This window comes from Eucyclogobius newberryi, unplaced genomic scaffold (assembly GCF_026437365.1).
Source record: "Eucyclogobius newberryi isolate DKJ021-1_F unplaced genomic scaffold, fEucNew1.0.hap1 SCAF_20, whole genome shotgun sequence".
Lineage (NCBI taxonomy): Eukaryota > Metazoa > Chordata > Actinopteri > Gobiiformes > Gobiidae > Eucyclogobius > Eucyclogobius newberryi.
Genome location: NW_027315835.1, coordinates 15528161 through 15548832, shown reverse-complemented (window position 1 = coordinate 15548832; position 20672 = coordinate 15528161). Strand labels below are relative to the sequence as shown.

The 20672-nt window shown below is 38.9% G+C and overlaps 1 protein-coding gene across 1 annotated transcript; it reads left to right on the top strand.

The window, feature by feature from the left end:
• The first annotated feature begins 532 nt into the window (after window positions 1-532).
• Window positions 533-20539, top strand: LOC140369180 (GDNF family receptor alpha-1-like). Its single transcript, XM_072456450.1, has 10 exons — window positions 533-731; window positions 918-1220; window positions 1927-2010; window positions 9884-10062; window positions 10234-10406; window positions 12056-12165; window positions 13697-13831; window positions 15706-15905; window positions 18932-18979; window positions 19060-20539. The coding sequence occupies exons 1-10, from the start codon at window positions 692-694 to the stop codon at window positions 19225-19227; spliced, it is 1440 nt and encodes a 479-aa protein (XP_072312551.1). The 5' UTR covers window positions 533-691; the 3' UTR covers window positions 19228-20539.
• The last annotated feature ends 133 nt before the right edge of the window (window positions 20540-20672 follow it).

Sequence of the window (20672 nt, the reverse complement as noted above, 5' to 3'; positions counted from 1 at the left end):
AACATCATCACATTCTGTCCCGTAGAAGACGCGTGAGTAAGTGCGTTACTGCCAAAGTGGCTGACCGTAAACATCCCGGTCCCGTTCTGACAGATGAACCCCGTTGGCCATCAATTAGTCGTCTTGTTCGAGGAGGAGCCTCTAAACCGCTCCGACTCATTAGGGCGATTGTGCGCGCGTCCGGCGGGAGCGGCGGTCACATGACGTCACGGCGCGTTTTCGTCTGGAGCTTTGCAATTGTTCATCCGCGCGCAGTCCACGCGGAGAACAGCCCGGTCACGGATCAAGCGGCGCTCCGCCACTAACGGAATTTATGTATCGACTTTTGGGGAATGTACCGCGGCGCCGACACGCTCCCCGGTCCGCCAAGGACGCGCTAAAGGACAAAGTTGAACTACACAACTTCACGCGCGTCTGATTTTGATTTTTTTGCTCAGACTTGGCTTTGAGTCACCAGAAAGTTTGACATCTTTGCGTTTCTTTGTGTGATCTCAGTTTCACACGCGTTTGAGCCGCATGTGGCGCGCGCTCTTGGACGCATGAGGAGAGCCGAGACGCACAATGATGGATGTAAAGGATGCATTACCCGCGTTTGGATCGACGTGATGTGTTCCAAGTGGAGACAAGGGGACCACTTTAACTCTCTCATCTGATTTAGTTTTATTCCCGACCGTGAAAGTCACAGAAAAACATGCTTTTGACAACTTTAGTCGTTGTTCTATCCTTGCAAGGTAAATGGAACGTTCATTTCTGTCTTTTAACCGTGCGTAAAGTTAAGGCGCATGTGTACTTTGCGCGTCATTTTGTGTCATATTGTGTCATATTGTTGATTGATTGGACACAGTTTGGGTAAATTCAGTGTGATCTCCCGTTTTGTGTGTTTTTTTTCCTTGACTTTACTACATATTTTCTGTCAGACGTAGGGTCCAGTTTGAAGGGTGCCGGCGCGTCCCGTTCGGTGCCAATGGACTGCGTAAAGGCCAGCGAGCAGTGTCTGCGGGAGTACAGCTGCAGCACCAAGTACCGGACCATGAGGCAGTGCGTGGCGGGCAGAGAGAGCAACTTCAGCGCGGTGACCGGCCCCGAGGCGCAGGGCGAGTGCCGCAGCGCCATCGAAGCCGTGAAGCAGAGCCCGCTGTACCGGTGCCGGTGCAGGCGAGGCATGAAGAAGGAGAAGAACTGCCTCCGGATCTTCTGGAGCATGTTCCAGAGTCTGCAAGGTATAATGTCAGCTCAGTTCGGCGGGAAAGGTCAAGAAAAGTGTTCAGAGTGAAAAGTGGTGGTGCGTTTTGTAATAGCTTTGTGTGTTTTTTTTTTTTATAAAGTTGTGTTTGATTGATTTTCTTATATACAGTTTGAGCTTCTGGTAATGGAAAAGTACAGTTGGGGGGAGACTATTGGCCAGGGCTGGGCAATTAATGGAATTTGACTTGAGATTGAGATCAGGTCATGTCCAATAGTCAAATTATGCTTGGGGGGTTTTAATGGAGAAGTCTACAGCCAATCATCTGTAAGAGCTTGTGGTTTGGAACAGAATTTGGAATTGGAGGAAGACATTTTGCCATTTTTGTGTTAAATGGCCCCAATCAAGTTTGCTCAATATAACGCCAATAATCATAATAACTACATATATATGATATTTATTCTTTATTTATTTTTCTCCAGTTCTACCACTGACTCTTGGACTGACTTGATCTCTGCCAAAGCAATGGTTTTGTCCCTGCACTGGTGCCAAGACCAGACTTGAGCACAAAATACTTGAAGACATCGATGTTCAGTACACTTGGGCAGCAATTACAAAAAAATAAACACTTTCCATTTAGAACAGCAATGAGACAAAAAGTCAAAAAAATAAATCAACTCTTTGAATAAAACATAAAAGTTTTGATTTTGCTCCGTTTAAAGTTGCATACTGTTGTTGTGCAGGCAATGACTTGCTGGAGTACTCCCCGTACGAGCCTGTGAACAGCCGCCTCTCTGACGTCTTCCGCCTGGCCCCCATTATCGCCGGTAAGGTACAGTCTACATCAGTGGCAGTTTCCATTGTGCACTGTAAAGCTACACAGCCATTATGTCTCAATTTCACTTCAAACTGGGCTTAAGTCAACACATCTGCCATTATTCCACCGCCACTCTTCACTATTGCCGTGGGATTCCGCTTTCAACAGCCATTATCCATAACAGCAGCTCTGATGTGGCATTGCAACCTGTTCCACAATACACAGTCATTTAGGAGATTTCACTGTCAGCTCTCAGGGCGATCTGGAGAGCTCTGCTTGTTGGCCATTGTTACACGAATGCAGTCATGTGCTATTTGAAGGTGAATTGTCTCTCTTGAGCTTCTGTATCTGGGCTTTTACTGGTCAAATACCTGGAAAATAACAGCAGCGAGCAGATCTTTTGAAAACAACATGTCATAGACTTTGCTTCTTCTGATTTGTGTTTATTTTGTGGTAAGAGAACCCATTCTAATGTTGACATAATAATAGGACCTTTTCAGAAGTATTTCATACATGTTTGGACAGGACAACAAAACCAAATGGAACAAAGTTTAAATGACCAAAGAACTAAAAAGATGGACGAAAACACAACCAAAAAGTTCAATATCACATTCAATATATAGAATTATAGGGATTTAATTGTATTGTTGCATCTACTAATTGGAAACTTGATGTGTATATGTAATGTTAACTATTGTTGTGTCCTTGGGCAACACACTAATATTATATGTCCTACTTCAATCACTCGTATGTGTCTGCTTTATGGTTGGGCAATATATTGAAAATGTCGATAATATTGTGAATGTTGTTTTGAGTGTTAAAAAAAAAATGTTTAAAGACATGTTTTAACAGCTTTTTATATAATTTGACTCTTTTTATAGGGATACATCAACAAAAATATTGCAATATATTTTTGTCAATATCGCCCAGCTGTCTGTTTGGAACAAGAACGGTACTTAGCTTAAAATCATCCATATTTATTGTAGTTGTAGCTGGTTTGTGACTGGAGATGGGCGCGCATATTTAGAAAGGCTAATATTATGCACAAAAACAGCTAGATAAAAAGACAACAGCAATTAACCATCTGCACGCTTTTACTGGGGCCCTAGAACAAAAGCATTTTTAATATGGTTGGATGGAGGAGGAGGTCTGCTGCTGAGCCAGACACAATACACAAGCCAGAAAAAACATCTCAGCAATAGAACCCACTTAGTGCATCACAGTGGCAGCGTGCCGTGTGTGACAACATAATGGTTAATAGTATTTTTCAAAGGCTGGTGCAGTTGGACACAGACAAAGCAGTTATCCCATCTTCTCCTCTGAGCCTCAATAGTGACGACGCACTTAAAGATTTAGCAATGCAACTTCTGTTAATCGCATTCTCGCTCAAATAAAAGGGCTTTCAAATCTCAGAAAACAAAGACGATGTTGAAATTGCTGACGCTAAGAGCAATTAGAATGTTTAATTGCAGATTTTGTGCATTTGTCTTACTCGCTAATGGACTTTTTTCCTTATACTGTAGGTGACTCTTTCATCATCATTAGACCCAGCAAGTTGGAAGCAAGAGGAGTTATAGCTTAATATAGAGATTAAGAGGCAACTTTGAATATGCATTTCAGGGATTAATAGGTCAGCTATCCGGAAACCATTTACCACAAGTGACCTTAATCCTGTAAATCTAAGAAAGGCCTTTGGCAAAGGCTCTGACATAATGCTCTGTACAATGACTAGTTACAATGTAGGACATGCTGTGTTTATGATGTCTAGGCTTCTCCCTGTCTTAAAGGTGCAGAGTATCCTATAGAGATATTGTTGCAATGCCTGGAATCTTCTACAGTGCGACGTTAACGTGTCTATCGTGCAATTCTTCAGTTGTTTTTGTTTATTTTTATTGCTAAAAAAGTACGCCATCTTCACCAGTCGGATCTGTAACAAAGCCTGTTTTTCTCCATGGAGATAGATAAGTTTAACGCCATTCTAGTGGAACATAAATACAGTTACTACTTATGAACCTTATGTGGGGGAAGCAATCCATTCATTTCAATGTAGAAGAGCTGCTCTGTCACCCACAGTTCAACAACTACAGGCACAAATGTGGACTTTATGTGTGATAATGTACCAAATACACACATGGAGAAGACTAAAGTGATCCAACAGCACAGATTTGTATAAATAAGCAAGAATGCTAACAGTAGCTTTGGGCTAAATGCTACCGCGATGATAACGCCGCGCCACCTGCTGTATTTCGACATGTTTTTTTTTACTTTTCTGAGGTAACACCATGTCAACAACCTCTATCAAGACTCTTTTGAATTAATTGTGCTAAAATACACTAAAACGTTGTCAGGAATCATCTTAAAAGAAGGAAAAAGTTACGCCTCTTACTATGACTATGTAGCTGTTCTAGGTAAAGCTAACATTTCCATAGAGACAAGCATGTGGCAGATGCGCTTCCAGAAAGTTACATAGTGCAGCTTTAAATATCACCAGATACTATACATTACAATATTGACAAATTCTTCTTGTGGCTTAAAAGTGCACTTTATAGATTTTGCCACAGCAGGTCTATGGTAAGATTAGGTTTCAGTCCGTTTTGGAGTCGTGTGACCGTCAAATTCAATACCCTCTTTCTTTGTCTGGCCCCACACCAACGAATATTCATCTACAAAATTAAGCAGAATCAGAAAAGAAAACACTGACTCGACAACCCAGGGTCAAAACTAATAAAAACACTTTTGTTAGGTCTCATGCAGAAGGAGTTGATTTGGTCGGGGAGAATAATGTGATGTGATCTGGGATGACGAGTCTACTCATTGTGTCTGTGGCCCGAGGCGCAGATTAGAATCCGTCTGGGGGAACCATTCAGCGGCTCACTGACCACAGTGATGCGACTACTGTTCCACTTTTGTTTGGCCTGATGCACAAGACAGACTTCAGTTCGGGTGGACTTTTAGTAGAACATATGTGCAGCCATTACTGGGAAATTCCACACAACGAAATGTATTGATAACTTGCCAATACAGAGTCAAGTTATTGATTGGTCCTCTGCCACTGACTTCAGATAATGGGTTGGACATGGCTGGAACAATATTCACAGCTATCCGTGGGTTTAGGAGTCACCATTGTTATGAGAATTAACATTGAAAAAAAGGAAATGTTATATATATTTTTGAGTGGTTAAAAGTGTTCAAAATGGCACCTTTAAACAGGATCCTAGATTCGACTGTGATTCAGTTAAATCACCTTTCCAACTCCAATTATAAGATTGTTTTTATGGAATAATTTGCATATTATTTTGAAGGAAGGTTTTGTCCACTCCTTTCTCAACTTCATGGCTTGAAATTGGTGCAAAATGTGCTATTGTCTCATTAAATTCTCAATATTTCAGCCATACTGTATAAAGTTTTGCCAGTATTTTTTAAGAGCTGTAATAAATAGGGCAAAATCCAGTTCCCATTAGCCGAGCAGCGATGATGATCTAACCTCATGACCTAATGGATATGTGGCAGAGTGATTCAGTCTCATAGTCAGTGGACAGGTGCACCCAGCCATGAGTTTTCACAGCCTCCTGAACACAGCACTCAAAATACAACAAGCTGTCCATGCACCATTAGTCAGATGCCAGTGATGTTGATCTCCAAACATGTCAAAATCAAGTCACAAAACGCTAACTCCTATCTTTAGGGTCTGAGTCAACAACAACTTTAAGTTACTTTTGTGTTGATTTTAGATTAGAAAAAAAAGCTGATTTCTCTTTCTTGGAACAAGAATCAGTATTATTCTTCTACATTGTTATTCTTGGCTATTTATACAAAGTTGTGCTGTTGGCTCACTTTAGTCTTCTCCATGTCTGTATCTACCCTTGTAGTATGGTATTTACTTAAAGGTGCAATCTAGTGAAGGGTCAGGTGCTCCTCACGTGATTGTCTCCAATAACATCAGAAGTCAGTCAGAACTAAGGATGTCAAGGTTTTTCGGTTAATTGAGAATCGTGATTAATGATTGATTCGTAATAAAACATAATAATTGTGGCCATTTTCAACCAATTTTAAGTCCTTTTACTTCAAGTCCAAAGTTAAAAAAAAGTCCAAAAAGTTCACCTAAATGTAACTTCCTTTTTAATCTGGCTGTGTCACATTAACTTTATTTATTTTATTAAGAAAATTCAAATTCATCAAGCTAGTGTGTTAGACTTATAACACACAACTAGTTAGACTATGGGAATTAAATCAAATGAAAGATTTTACTGTTGTTGGCAAGTTCTCTGTAATTGTGCAGACTTTCCTCACAATAATCATAACAAAAAATGTGATATGTTTTTCCAAAGTATTTTTGAGCAATAAAAAACTGTACTTGAAACAGATGTGCTACACAGTAAAACATTCCAAGCATAATAATATTTCTATGAAGACAAGCAGGTGATGGACCCTCCACATAGTCCACCTTTCAGAAAGGCCCATTGGATATTTTATATACCGTAATTAAGGTTAGGATTAACCTGCGATTAACCTGCGTTAATCCTAACCCTAAAAGTATCGATATCTCAATGATACTAGGGTTGAGGATTGTTTTGATGTCTGGTCAAATTCAGCATTGTACCGTCTCCATTGGCAGCCGAAAATGTGTGCAATAGTATAAATTAATCCAAGAAATCCAAAAGCTAAAACAATACAGTTTTTATTGTTCAATTGTTGTAATGTATAATATACACTACATAATATAATGTATAAATTACAAAATAGTTATGATTTGAAAAACAATAATACCATATATAACATCATTATTTTGTTGAATGATTGTTTAAACTGTCAATTTTGTCTCTGTGTTTTCAATAGCACAGAGAGATTCTGTTAGAACTCAGCACTACTTCCTGTCATTTTAAACTCGTATTAAAAAAAGAAAATATTTACCACAGGTGCGATCCTACCAAACTAAGTCATGATTAGAGATTAGAGAAGCTGTCATGTAGACTTTAAGTACAGTATCAGGAAGTCAAATATAGTATTTTATGAATTTAGTATAGATCATACTGCCATTTGATTTATTAATAATATGTATTTATCAAGTCCCGACAAAAATATATAAATACATATGGAAACATATTTTGTTTTAAATCAATACATTTGACTCTGAAAAACAGTGAAATATTTGTACTTTTTACACCAAATACTGTGCTTTGACCAGACGTGCTGACAATATGCTGAGGTCATTGCACCACTTTTGAATTAATACCCGATGAGAAAATGTCTCATTGTGCCAACTATGATTTAGGCACTTACACAAATACACTTTTGGCTGGGTTTACTGATGCTGGCAGCACGTCTCATTTCCCCCTTTATAGAGTTTACATCGGCTGGCTCTTTACATTGAGACAGACCACAAACAATAGATTTGGTTTAGAGTTTTACAATCCAGTCTTGGGTACACCACTGTAAAGGATTTCTTCACGGTGCTTTTGTGCGGATCAATAAGTAGATACATATTCATCATAGGTCAGTTCTTGGGTTACAAAAGAAAGAGTGTGATGGCTGCTGGAACAGGGAGGGGCTTATGAGAAAGCAGTGACCTCAGAGTTACTGCAGGGTGCTGGGAACGGCTCCGGGTGACGCCTCTGACTCTCTGTTGTAACAAATGTATTGATATTTATTTTTTTGTTTTACTAACCTGAATACAAATTGTGCATAATATATTGTAACCCAAGTGAAAGTACTAAAAGCTAAGTCTCGTTTACAATAATGTATGTAGGAATGTAATTAATTGACCCTTTAAAAATGTGTCAACAAAACATTTAAAATTCCATAATGGAGATTAAAACAAAAAGAAGTGGGAGATAATGTGATTTCAATGGAGAAACTGGGATTAACCTCAGAATATCACAAATTATGAAAAATCAATGTAGTTTAAAGAGATTTACTATTGCATTTTTCTTTTCTTTCTTTTTCAATTGTTTAAAAAAAAACTGGAACAAAACACGACCAGAGAGAAAACAAGAAATGAAAACAAAAGTAAAAACATCTCAAAGAAACTCACTGTTCACAAATGGAGTCCCCCATTGTCCATTTTGAAAATAAGTCTGAATGTGATCTTTTCCATTGATTGTATGTCCATTATAATGTCAGTCCTAAATTGTAGAGGTGTAGGTGTAGTTTGTGTCATCCATTTATTCATAAGGGGCTTTTCCTCTTTCATTGTGTCACTATTCCAATTTGTTCATGAGCGATTATGAACAAACACATAGTTAATCATTGAACATTCTGATGATATGTGATTTTTTTGTTGTAAATGACAAATGCCAAGCTAACAATGACTTTCTGTTCTAAGTATTGTGACTTTCTTGTTGTGTCACATTGGAAATAAGCCCTAAGAACACCATAATTAGGGTTCTTCAGGTAAAATTGCATTGTATTTGCAAAAGGTTCAAAGGTCAGATTACAGCGTTTGCCCCTAGGTATCCTCATGTGACGTGCTCTATGGTGGCCTCGCTTTGAGCTAGAACTTTACACCAACCAAAACAAGAGACAAATTTGTAGTGCCTCTCAGATTGTCAGTTTGCAACGTTCTACTCTACAGGAGCATTTAAATACTTTGGAATGTGGAACAGGAAATGACTTTTGCCAACTCAATTTAAAAAGAAACACAGTGTAGTTTTTAACAATTCAACAAAGGCCAAAGTAAAAGTTATATCAGGGACAGCATCCAACAGAAATGCAAATAAATGCAAATGGAAACGTGAAGTATTGGAATTCTGTATGACAAATATATCCTTAATGAATTGCCTATTTAAAGAACACGGTTATGTGTAATAACAATTGACATGGGGGTGTCACAGGCGCGCCCCTCGAGTCTGAAACAGCAGGAGATCTGATGGCCCTTGTCAGATGTAAGTAATGGCTTTGGTAATGTGTGATTAACCTGAGGTTCAAGACTGTATTCAGATGTAATCACTCTACAGAGCATGAGAGGCACTGAGCTCCTATTCCATCTCAAAAAGGCAGAATTACCTAAATGCACTCTTCCACGGTAACGGCTAAGGCTACGCTCGTGTTAGTGCGCACAATCAGTGGAGCAATAACAGGTTTAGAGCTACAGAAATGAGACCTTATGTTGGTTTGAGTTGTGTCGCTGTAGCGCAGGAGAGAAGTGACCTTGAGGAGAAGTGCGCAGGCAGGATTTACGTTTGGTATTGTTGGAAATATTTCAAGGAATAATGTGTGCTATAGAATCAAAATATGCTGGAACAAGACATTTTTTTATTAGTGTTCAGATTTAAATACTCTTTGTTTAATTGTGATTTTTTTTTTTCTTCTTCTGTTTATATTGTTTATTGAGCAGTCTGTGATAAAGTCCAACATACACATTTGACTTCATTTACACACTTGTTGATTGAATTGGCTGTAAGGGCACGAATAAATATGTAATCCAGACTTAGAGGCCATAATACAGTGCACTTTGAAAAATAATATCTTTGCAAAATTAATAAAATCCAAATAAACAAAACTATTATTATATTATTACTATTATTATTATTATTATGCACGTCTCACACACAAAATGTTTTAATGTGAAAGAACTGAGAAAGGATGTAGGGAGACGTTTTGGCAGTTGCTATTGTTCAAATTGATGAGTTTTTTGGATTCATTGTTGTTCAAAGTTGATTAAAGCAGAGACTAAAGCGCTCTTCTCATTTCTTTGTTTTAATATTATTCATAATGTACACATATAAATTAAATCAGCTGTACTTTTAGCATGACTCTCTCTCTGTATCTGGAGTTATTTACATTCTCCTCTGTTTGCAATCACATCCTTTATATCTAACCTCTATGCCCTTTCCTAAACTGGAGCTAGAAGGCTAAATATTGCTTTTTGCCTCTTCTTGTGTTAGCCGAGCCTCCCTCCACGAGGGAGAACAACTGCCTGAGCGCGGCCAAAGCGTGCAACCTGAACGACACGTGTAAGAAGTACCGCTCTGCCTATATCAACCCTTGCACCAGCCGCGTCTCCGCCTCTGAAGTCTGCAACAAGCGCAAATGCCACAAGGCCCTGCGACACTTCTTTGACAAGGTAATTGGCCACTTTGTGATTCTATTCCCTTTTCAGAGGCTCACGCAGACCTCTGTTAACCATCAAAAGACTTCATAAAATGCATGTATTCATTTTTTTATTCAGGATAATTTGGGTTTGTTTGATGTGACTAATGCATGGCTTTCTTGTCACCTTTTGTTGAATGAACAGGTGCCCACCAAATACAGCTATGGAATGCTGTTCTGCTCGTGTCCAGCAGGGGACCAGACCGCCTGTGCCGAGCGCCGCAGGCAGACCATTGTTCCGGTGTGTTCCTATGAGGACAAGGACAAGCCCAACTGTCTGTCCCTCCAGAACACCTGCAAGGCCAACTACATCTGCAGGTCTGAACGCCTGAAGGCTTTCTCAGACATTGTACGGAAAATAGGCAGAATTCATGTTTGCTTTTTAGTGAATAAAAAAAATGACATTTACATATTATTTTGCGCTTTAACTTCCAATTGATTGCGTTTGTGCAATGATGGAGGAAGTGCTCACGTTTGTTACTCTAGTAAAAAGAAAAATCAGTGAAAGTATTGAAGTACTAGTTGAAAAATCAAATGTAATCCACTTTTTTTTTTATAAAGAACTGTATTTATTCTTGGTCAAAAGAAGCGACTGAATCAATAACTTAATTTATCCAGTCATTTTTATTCAAATATTTTGTTTAATCTTTATACAGAATGTTACCATGACCATTTCAGACGATCTCAAACCCATTAAAGAAAAGTACTGTACTTTTTAGTCCAGTTAAAAATGTAGTGGAGTAGAAAGTACAGATAGCTGCTCTCAAATGTAATGAAGTAAAGTGTCAATGTAAAATTGACAGTACAGTATTTTTACTTTGTACTCCATCACTGCGTATATGTGATATCAACAGGAGTCTGCACTGTGTGAGCTTCTGGTTGAGGGCACGTGTGTCCGTTGTGATTGCTTTGTCTTGCATGTTCCAAAGTATAACATTAAACTCCAAGGAGTCCAATGCAGTTAAAGTCACCAGGCCAAATTACAGGTCAGATCTGAGGAGAGGCAATCCCACTCACAGTAAGAATGCATCTTTTAGAAATTTTCAAGCAATAAAAACACCACTTTTAATGTATTTGTTTTAATCTCATATTGTGGAACATTCCAGGCAAAGCAATAACATCTCCATGGAGACATACAGGTCATAAGAGTGCACCCCTAAAAATGTATGTGGAAGAAATTTCACATGTTTTGACTTTTGTGACATATTCTCACAAAACTGGCCTGAACGAAGACTATCCTATCCGTCAAAAAAAGCATAGACCGGTCAAATCACCGCCGCTAGTTTGTGTCATGTGTCCCTCAAATGCGGAAGACGTCTCCTCTCAAATATCTTTGGAACATTTAGAACAAAATCTATAACTTAATCTACCCCAGATTTACCTCAGATTATTGAGTGTAGTGCATCGCTTTTTGACTCTGCAGAAATCAGCGACGTTTCTCAGTCCTCAGTGTTATTTTCGTTTTATGTTTGTTTAGACATGATTGGTTAATCCGCCTGTCAATCGCGCCCTTTGGAAATCGGAGCGGCTGGATAGGATTTCAGAAAAAATGTATTTTCAAAGTGTGTGGTCTTGGCTGCTCAGGCAAAGACTATCCCAGAATTAAACGACTAAACCAGAATTAAACCAGGTCTGATCTGTGACCAAACCAGGTCTAAAGCAGAATTAAACAAGGACTAAACCAGCGCCAAATTATTATTATTTAATATTTAGAAGATGGGCCGGATCAGATTGTTTTGCGGGCATAATTTGGCCCGTGGGCCTTAAATTGACTGGGTTTGGACTACAAGATTATCCTGATCAATGAGAAAAAAACCACAACCAGGATTAATTTGTGAATATTCTGTGTGGATATTTCTCTCCATTGAAGCTCCTCCTGAAAATGGTCAACTTGAACCCAATGTGAAGCTAAACTATGGATTAGCTTTTACTCCGACAACATCGTAAACCATCACTTGTGTCCACAGATCCAGATTAGCAGATTTCCTGAGCAACTGTCAGCCCGAGCCGCGCTCCATCTCCGGCTGCCTGCGAGAGAACTATGCCGACTGTCTCCTGTCGTACTCTGGCCTCATTGGTAAGCACTTCTCCTTCTTGATTTCCGTACACACTAAATCGTCAAGCAGCTTTTCACAATTGTCAACCCAGTCCAGCTCAAAATGTTCAAGACAAATTCCAGTCCAATGTGCAGAAATGGCTGTCTTTTTTCATCACGCGTTCCCCTTGTGGCAGTTTTATTGAGAAAAAATTATGTCCCATTGAATTGAAATAATAAGGATTGAATGGAGGAGAGCAGCGGTGGACATTTTAATCAGCACGAGTCATACTTGGCTTCACACTGGTTACACTCGGGTGAACCTCCACCTCCACCCCTCACCTTCTCAGAACATCACATAAACCCAGCACAGTGGATTTGCCAAACCCATCTTAAGACTTAGAAACATACTGATCAGCCTTAAAGGAGACGTATGATGCTTTTTTCCCCAGGTATTATTTACAGGTAGTATCGAACTGTAACAAACGTAGATTATTGCTTTACATTTTGGTTCATTGTAAACAGCAATATTGATCTAAAGCGGTTTTGTAATAGAAACAGATTCATTGACTGTTCAAAAATGCAGAACTGATAAGCCCCGCCTCTATAGAGATATTTAATTGTAGCAAGCAGCAGATTGTCATTTTCATTTTTGTAAAGTGCAGGAATCCATCTAACCACAACTATGAGTAAATGAAAGAAGAGGAAACAAAGATGTAACAAGTTTATTAACGTTTATTTTGCATAATATGTCCCTGTAATGTTAAATGGCATTTATTTAGACCACAACTGGAGCCACCCTGCAGCAGATTAACAGAAGCTGATATGCTTTGCCTGCAGCCACTCAGACCACCCCAAACACTGACTGTCACTCATTCACATGTGGGTTAAGTGTCTTGCCTAAGGACACAACGGCAGTATGCGAGTGCAGCTCCAGCGATCGAACTGTCAAATTGATTGAAATGAACTATTTACCATCCAAGTAGATAAGTTCAACTGATCAAATGTAGAACCATGAAGATTTGGATTAGTTTAACCTCAGATGAGTGTGATTGCTGGAGTCTGGGTCAGAAAATCTAAAAAAATGGCGTTTGCAATGGTCTTTGTCTTTGAAAACTGGTGCAAGGAAGGAAAACAACATGCTAGAAACTGCTGTAGAAGTGTGTCTGAATAATTTCAAATCTGCTCTATTTACATTGCACATTTTCATAAACAAAACTGTTTCCAAAGTGCTGCACAAACACAAAATTACAAAAGGTATCATTAGAGCGTAATTTGCATCTTACTCGTCCCAAAACAATAAAACCATTAAACAAACAAACAATGATAAAACCCTAAAATTGCAATAAATTATTCAAATAAATTTAAATAAATGAGAACACAGGAGCACACAACTTTGACAGTGCCACAGAATAAAAGTGGATTTTAAGGCGAGACTGACGTGAATGCAAATAATATTATCCTCAAATTAGTCATCCTAATTACAGCGCATGGTGTATTTATTTGTATTATTTATGTTTATCAAATGCTCATAAGACGTTGTCAGATTATGTGTGTTTGTGTGCTGTTGCAGGTACAGTGATGACACCCAATTACTTGCGCTCGCAGGGGATCAGCCTGTCGCCCTGGTGCGACTGCAGCAGCAGCGGCAACAACAAACCCGACTGTGATAAATTCAGCCAGTTCTTTTCAGACAACCGCTGCCTACGTGAGTTTGTCATCTCAATCTGCTCTCACTGTGATACAAAACATTTAGATTGCTTCACGTCATTATTGACTTGGCGTTAAGTTGGTCTAATTAATCCAGCGCAATTTCTCTTATGGATTATGAGCAAAAAGACGGATTGCAAAGGTTATGTTACTCATGCACAATATTTCTGAACTGTTTTGGAATGTTGCTTCTGTAAAAGCGGTTGGGTAAAGCGTGTTTTGAGTTTCAACCCTCTGTGTTACAGCCTTACAGGGCTACACTCTGCCTCTCAAAGTAAGATTAGAAACGTCAAGCAAACATCTAGAATTGATTTGTCTTTTCAAGTTATGGACACTGGTTTAAAATGTCTACTATATGTTTATTATGGAAAGTTTTTTTAAGCTTGTTTCAGTGACCTACCTTGAGATAATGTATGAGAAAGATGAGCACTTCAGAGGGTCGATGGAGGGAAAGGTCAGGTGCTCTTCAGGAGGCGAGAACTGGTAGATGAACAAAAGAACGATCCGAGGCACTCCGACATGATTAAGAATCCTTTATTAGTGAGGCCTTCTTCAGGGAATAAATTAATCCAAATGACGCCAGGTGATTTAGATAGACAATGAGTCACATGACAGAATGACTCTTAGCCGAGAGTCCACATGCTACACACAAAAACACTAGCACTGGATATGAACCTTCAAAGCTTTGACACTGAATGAGGATTTTGACTTCCCTATAATAGCTGACTGTTTTATTACACACACTTATCTCTATGGGAGAAGTCTGGAGCTCTGGTTGGTTAAAAACATGTTTGTAAATGGTTTAAGAATTGTTTTGAATGTGAATCTTATCTATGTGGAGCTTATTACTGTCATTTCAAACTGGTTTTCCCTACGTAGATATATTCTGTATCATACCACAACCTCATGTTTTTATTAATGTTTTTCAATTGTTGTCATGTGGGTAGCATGTGATTCTGTCATGTGACTCATTTCAGGCCTATTTAAATCACTTGGCGTCATTTGGACTCATTTCTGCCCTGAAGAAGGCCCCATGTGGCCGAAACGCGTAGGCTTATCCCTTTTCTTAGAAAGGATTCTTCAGGCTGTTGGAGTGCCTCAGATCTTTCTTTTGTTTATACCTTGAGATGATTTCATTGTTGTTTATGTCATTCAAATGTACCAAGAACTAGAAGTGTCTTTACACATTAAGTTAAAGTGACGCCATGCTAGGTGGATTTTGGTGTATCCTGATAACGATCATCAGATCCAGCAGAAATGTGTTAAAACATCTTTAAAAGTAGTTAAGTTTAGTCTTTATTTGTCAAGGACCATGTACAAAATCATTAATCTTCAAGAGAAAAGATGATCTGCACCAGATTTAGCCACTGCTACTTTCCATCTGCAGTCCCTCGTATTAGACAAATGTGAAATGTCTGCAAAATCGATCACAAAAGGGGAGAAATAACACCTTATATCTTTATTTGACAGTTTACAACATATATATCAGCTCCTTTTGGTGCATATTTTACTATAAACGAAAATATTCAAATTGTGCAAATCTTCAAAACCACATTCACCCATTCAACCCACCTCTACTGTGGAATATTATATCTAAAGGCATAGCATTTCCATGGAAACAAACAGGATTAAGCCCTCCCCCAGGCTGCATAGAGTAAGTGTCAATGTCATGGCGATGCAGCCCGCTCACAGCCAGAACACAGGCCTTCACACATTCTAGTGCAACAAAAACATCCAAAATAAAACACTGTCATTTTATAGTCTTGAAAGTTACACAACGTGGCTTTAAGTCCACCTGGAACGCGAGGCCAGAAGATGAAAGAATGTTAAAAGATGCTAATTGTCTGCTGGTGGACGCTGTTGTCGCTGCAGGTAACGCCATCCAGGCTTTCGGTAACGGCACTGACGTGGGCGTGTGGCAGCCTCAGCCTCCCATCGAGCCCACCGCCATGGCGCCCGGCCTGACCCGCACCAAGAGCAGGGACCACGGCAGCAACTCCCTGGACACTCTGACGGACATGGGCAGACTGGACCTCAACGCCGACCCCTCCTTCAACACTTGCGGGATGCAGGTAAGAGTTTGCGGAGGTCTTCGGTTTCACGGGTTCTTTTGTCTGAAGCGGTCGGAGGAGGATTTCGAAGAGGACAAGTAGATTTGACGGACGTGTGGCCGTGACACCTTGATAGATCCTCGCTCCTGGGCAGAAAGACGAGCCCCGCAGTGAAGAGAGAGCCTTTCCAAATCTGTCGCGTCAAAGTTAATTGTCGCTACGGTGACCTCAGAAGTGTCCCGCAGTGATAATGGGGATTTATGTGTCTGTGTTTCTACATGTTTATGCAGTTCACTACCAGAGCTGGGCAGATACAACAGTATATATACAACAGTTGCATCCAAATATCATACATTAGTAGAAGGAACAAAGAACGTAAAAACTAAATGGTGAAATGACAACAAAAACTAAAGTATGAATGTAACATAGTGCTTATCCAGAAAACATAGTAACGTATCATGTTATATAGTGTTATATGGTGTTTTTGTACTTTGAAATGCAAATGTAACACAACAAGCAAATTAAAAACAAGATCAAAAGTGCATGTATTATAGAGATTTCAGCTATTGCTCTATTCAACTACAAATACAGTGAATTAACTTGTATTTTTTGCCCGTTCTGCCACCAAAACCTTGACCAAAGCCACTCGTCTCATTGTCAAGAAATTACACATGAATCAATGCTATTACTTAACAGTCAGAGAACATAATTCAACTTAGAATATTAAACGACACAGAAACGTCAGTCTTTTGTGTGGCTTGCAAGGGAGAGGAAGGCTTAGCCGAGTCAAGATGTTGTAAGCAACCTGAACGACTTTCCAAAATCACTCTCAGCGTTCCTCCCTCTTACAAGTCATTTTATTAAAATCATACATAAAAAGGAGGCGGGTCACATTTCTCATTGGTCAGCTTCACATCAAGGCACTTGTCTTTTACGACTCTTTGGTATTATCTTTAGAGATAAAAACCTTGGTGAATGTTCTACCCATCTGGTCCCCAGGATGGGAGGAACATTCCTCACGGCTGCTTCTACAACATCTTCACACATGTTATTAGAAATACATGCCTTTCCCTCCCCCCAGGCTAATGATGCAGATAACTTTTAACACACAAATATAATCATATATTTACATTTTATCACACTCATCAACTCTTTGAAAACTAGTGTCACAAAACATTTCTGTTATCGTGTTAGGTCTATACTTTCCCCACAGGTTCATTTTGACTGTGTAGGTTTAGGGCAATAGTTTGAATCTTGATTTCAATAATGAGCCAATTACTTGTGATTATAGCTTTTGTCTTAATCAAGCAGCTAAAAGTGTTATTAGTTCAAAACGAAGCAGCAGCAGAGGTTCAGACTAGAAGAGTTGACTCAGCTCGGCCAATCACTGCTCAGTCAACTGGTTTTAAACTCTTCTTTCAGCAGTTCAGCTCCTCCACCTCAGCACCACCTTTGCAGAAGTTTAGTTTCAAGTTTTATCTCCTGCCCATCATTCCCTGAGCACCAAACTTATTACACACATCATTACATATTTAGCATGCCCTTATTTTAGCGCAGTCTATATATTTTTTTGCATTTCATCTTCTTCTTTATTGGTTTATATTGCACCTTACCACGAGGCAAGTTTCTGACTTGTCTGATTCTGAATAATTATATGATTTAATATTGTCTTTGATTGTGTCCCTCCAGGTTTAATTAAGATAAAAACAATATAGAAGTAGAGTAATAAAACTAGTCATGTTCAATTATAATTATAACAGAGCCAAATGTAAAGGAAAAAATGTATGTCTGTCCATTTCTGCTCAGTAATTCCAATATACGGTTATCAGTTATATATGTAAATGAACAACTTTCTTTGAACATCTTTTGGCCTTCGTGTGACTTCCACTTTTCCAACTCTGAACCGCCGCTTTCCTCTGATAATCCTATATATGGAGCTATATTTTTAAATGAGATCATATCACATGCTGCACGCCGACACTCGATCATATTGGCTTTTAATAGCGATAATATGATTTATGACCGGGCAAAAAAAAAAAACATTGTGGAGGAGAAAAGACCTCCTATAGAGCAATTAATCATTCTTCTCTTTGGCTGCTTTTTACAATTCTTTCCACTTAAAACGCAGCCCAGGCAGTGTTTATTATGTTCCCAAAGCACTGTGGAGTCACTTTATCACTGCGCTGTGGTCCATCTCTGCATCTGGAGAAGAGTTTGTTTGGACTCTCGTAGATATGTGAATATAATAGTGCGAGGAACTTTTTAATGCATTGAACTGTCACAAGCTTAAACTGCAGCCAATAAGAACAAACAACTAACAAAGTCTTAAGTCCTGTGGGGGCTGGAGAAGATGGACACAAACACAATATCAAAGTTCAAACTAAACTTGCAGAAGTACACACTAAAGTATGTACTTCAACAGTGGTGGGAAGTACTGCACTAGGTTTTGACTTCAATTCCCAGGTTTGAGCAAAGTAAAATTATATAATAAATGCAAATTACCTGAAAAGTATTATAAATTGCAACTGTTGTGAAAATCAGCTCTTTATCAAGATCACTACATTTGACTCTTTCAAAGTTTCAAAATCAGAGTGATATACTTTTATTTTTTAATCTAAAAGTACATTTTCAAACAAGTACTTGTATTTAATTACAGCACACTAAATACCTGCATTACTGAGAGTACTGTATAGTGTATACTTTCACATCCAGTTGCAGTATTTTACTGTTTTATTTATTATTGTTGAAGATAAGAGAAACTTTTTTTTTTAAATAACAAATTAGAAAAGGGAAATTCACTACAAGACCTGAGTTTTCTACTATATTTTTTCTCAGTAATTCAGTGCAGTGATATTTCATGATCAAATACTACAATGTATTCCCCTGATTTTAGTTAAGTATTTATTTTGAACACCGTCAGAAGAAAGAGTCACACAAAATTAGTATTCTTAATATGTATTTTCAAAACAAGCATTCAGATTTTGATGTGATACTTTTACTGTGTACTTTTTCCGCCGCTGTACTCCAACCTGTCTCTGATCTCGCAGGCTCAGAAGCTGGTGTCTAACCTCTCGGCCGACACTGCTCTCTGTGTGGTAGGTTCGTCGCGGTCACATTGCATCGTACGACTTCCGTTCTGCAGTTTATTGATATCTTTTCATGTTTGGCCGTTCAGAACCACCCTCTGGACGACTCCAGATCGAACGCCATCACTCGCAGCGGCTCGTCCGGACATCTGTGCTCACATCCGGGCGCTCTTCTCCTGGCGCTGCTCTTTTCCTTCTCGTCATCGCTGAAGCTTCATGAAGGATTCAGACTTTGGTGGAATCCGAGGATGATGTGAATTTTTCCCCAAGAACTGAACCATTTTATTTTGATTTTATCGCAATGGCTCGAGTGTGGACGTGATTTCCCCAGACTGTAAAGAAGTGTGGGACCTTTGGTGACACTGTTTTGACCATGTTGACAAAAATGGCTGAACTAGACCGATTGTTGTTGTGAAGACTAGATGGACTTGTTTTTGCATTCACTGAGATCAATATGTGTTTGGGCCACCGAGTCATGACATTCTGGACATAATTACATTCAAATGGTTGATTGTGTGGACGATTTTCTGCTTTTTGCGCTGTGTGTCCAAGTACCACTTTGAACGAAAATGATGAAAGTAGAACAAAAATACAGCTCGCTACATCATGGCAAGGAAAAGTAGGTTTATTCTATTGATGATACGTCTACATCCTGAGAAAGCTTTGTTGAATATGATAAAAAACACCACCATGAACAAGTAGACCTACATGTTTCAGCTGTTTAGGACCGGTTTCTATATTGTAATAACATTCTTTGTGGAACTGACTTCATAACGCAGTTTTCTGACCATCTGGGGCTGTGTAGAGTAAAGTTTAGAGTATTAGTTTAAAGGTGCACTATGTGACTTTTCTGGTGGGGATTGGTATTTTCAGACAGCCTAATGTTAATCCAAGGCTGCTAAATACTAAACATGGCGTTAATTCAAAAGTATTCGGGCACTACAGTGGGATAAATGGATTAAGTGACCCAGCAGTTGATCGGGTTGTTCCACCGCTCTTTATTTTACTTTTTAAACCAGTAAGATTCTGCCGTTAGATCACAAGTTCGATTCAACTTTACTGCTGAGCTCTGTGGACAGGCGACCCCAATCACAGCAACAATGCATGTCTTTCGAGATATTTTATAATTGAAGAAGAAAAAGTAACATATTGCACCGTTAATACTGTATCAAAGCCTTGACTAAAGTTTATTACACAGATCAAAAAAGAGCCAAGCCAAGGAAGCCCAGGGTTCGTCCTAGGGTTAAAAAGCCTAGAGAACTTGAGTTCAATACATAGATTGTCTAACTCCAACATGTCGCCTGTACATACAATGCCAGTGAGCATACAAACATGAAGTGTGCACTTTGTAGCAGTATGCTGCTGTGATGAGCTAGTAACATATTGTCTGTGATGTTTTTAGCGTCTGGTAGTGTCTGTGGAGATCAGGCCTCGGAGCTGTAGCTTAAACACTACCACTTTTAATAAGACATGACTGTTTTGTTCTATTTTGATCACTGAGTGAATAATGTATATTTATGGAGGATTAACTGTAACATGAAGATCTAACAAAATGTATTAAATGAAAAATGGAAATATGCTGTTGTTACCATGATTTACATTGAAAAAGGTTTAAAAAATGCCCATCTTTCTATGGAGCACTCCATAAATAAGGGATTACATCAACAAATATGATTTACAATGATTTTAAGACATGAAAAGT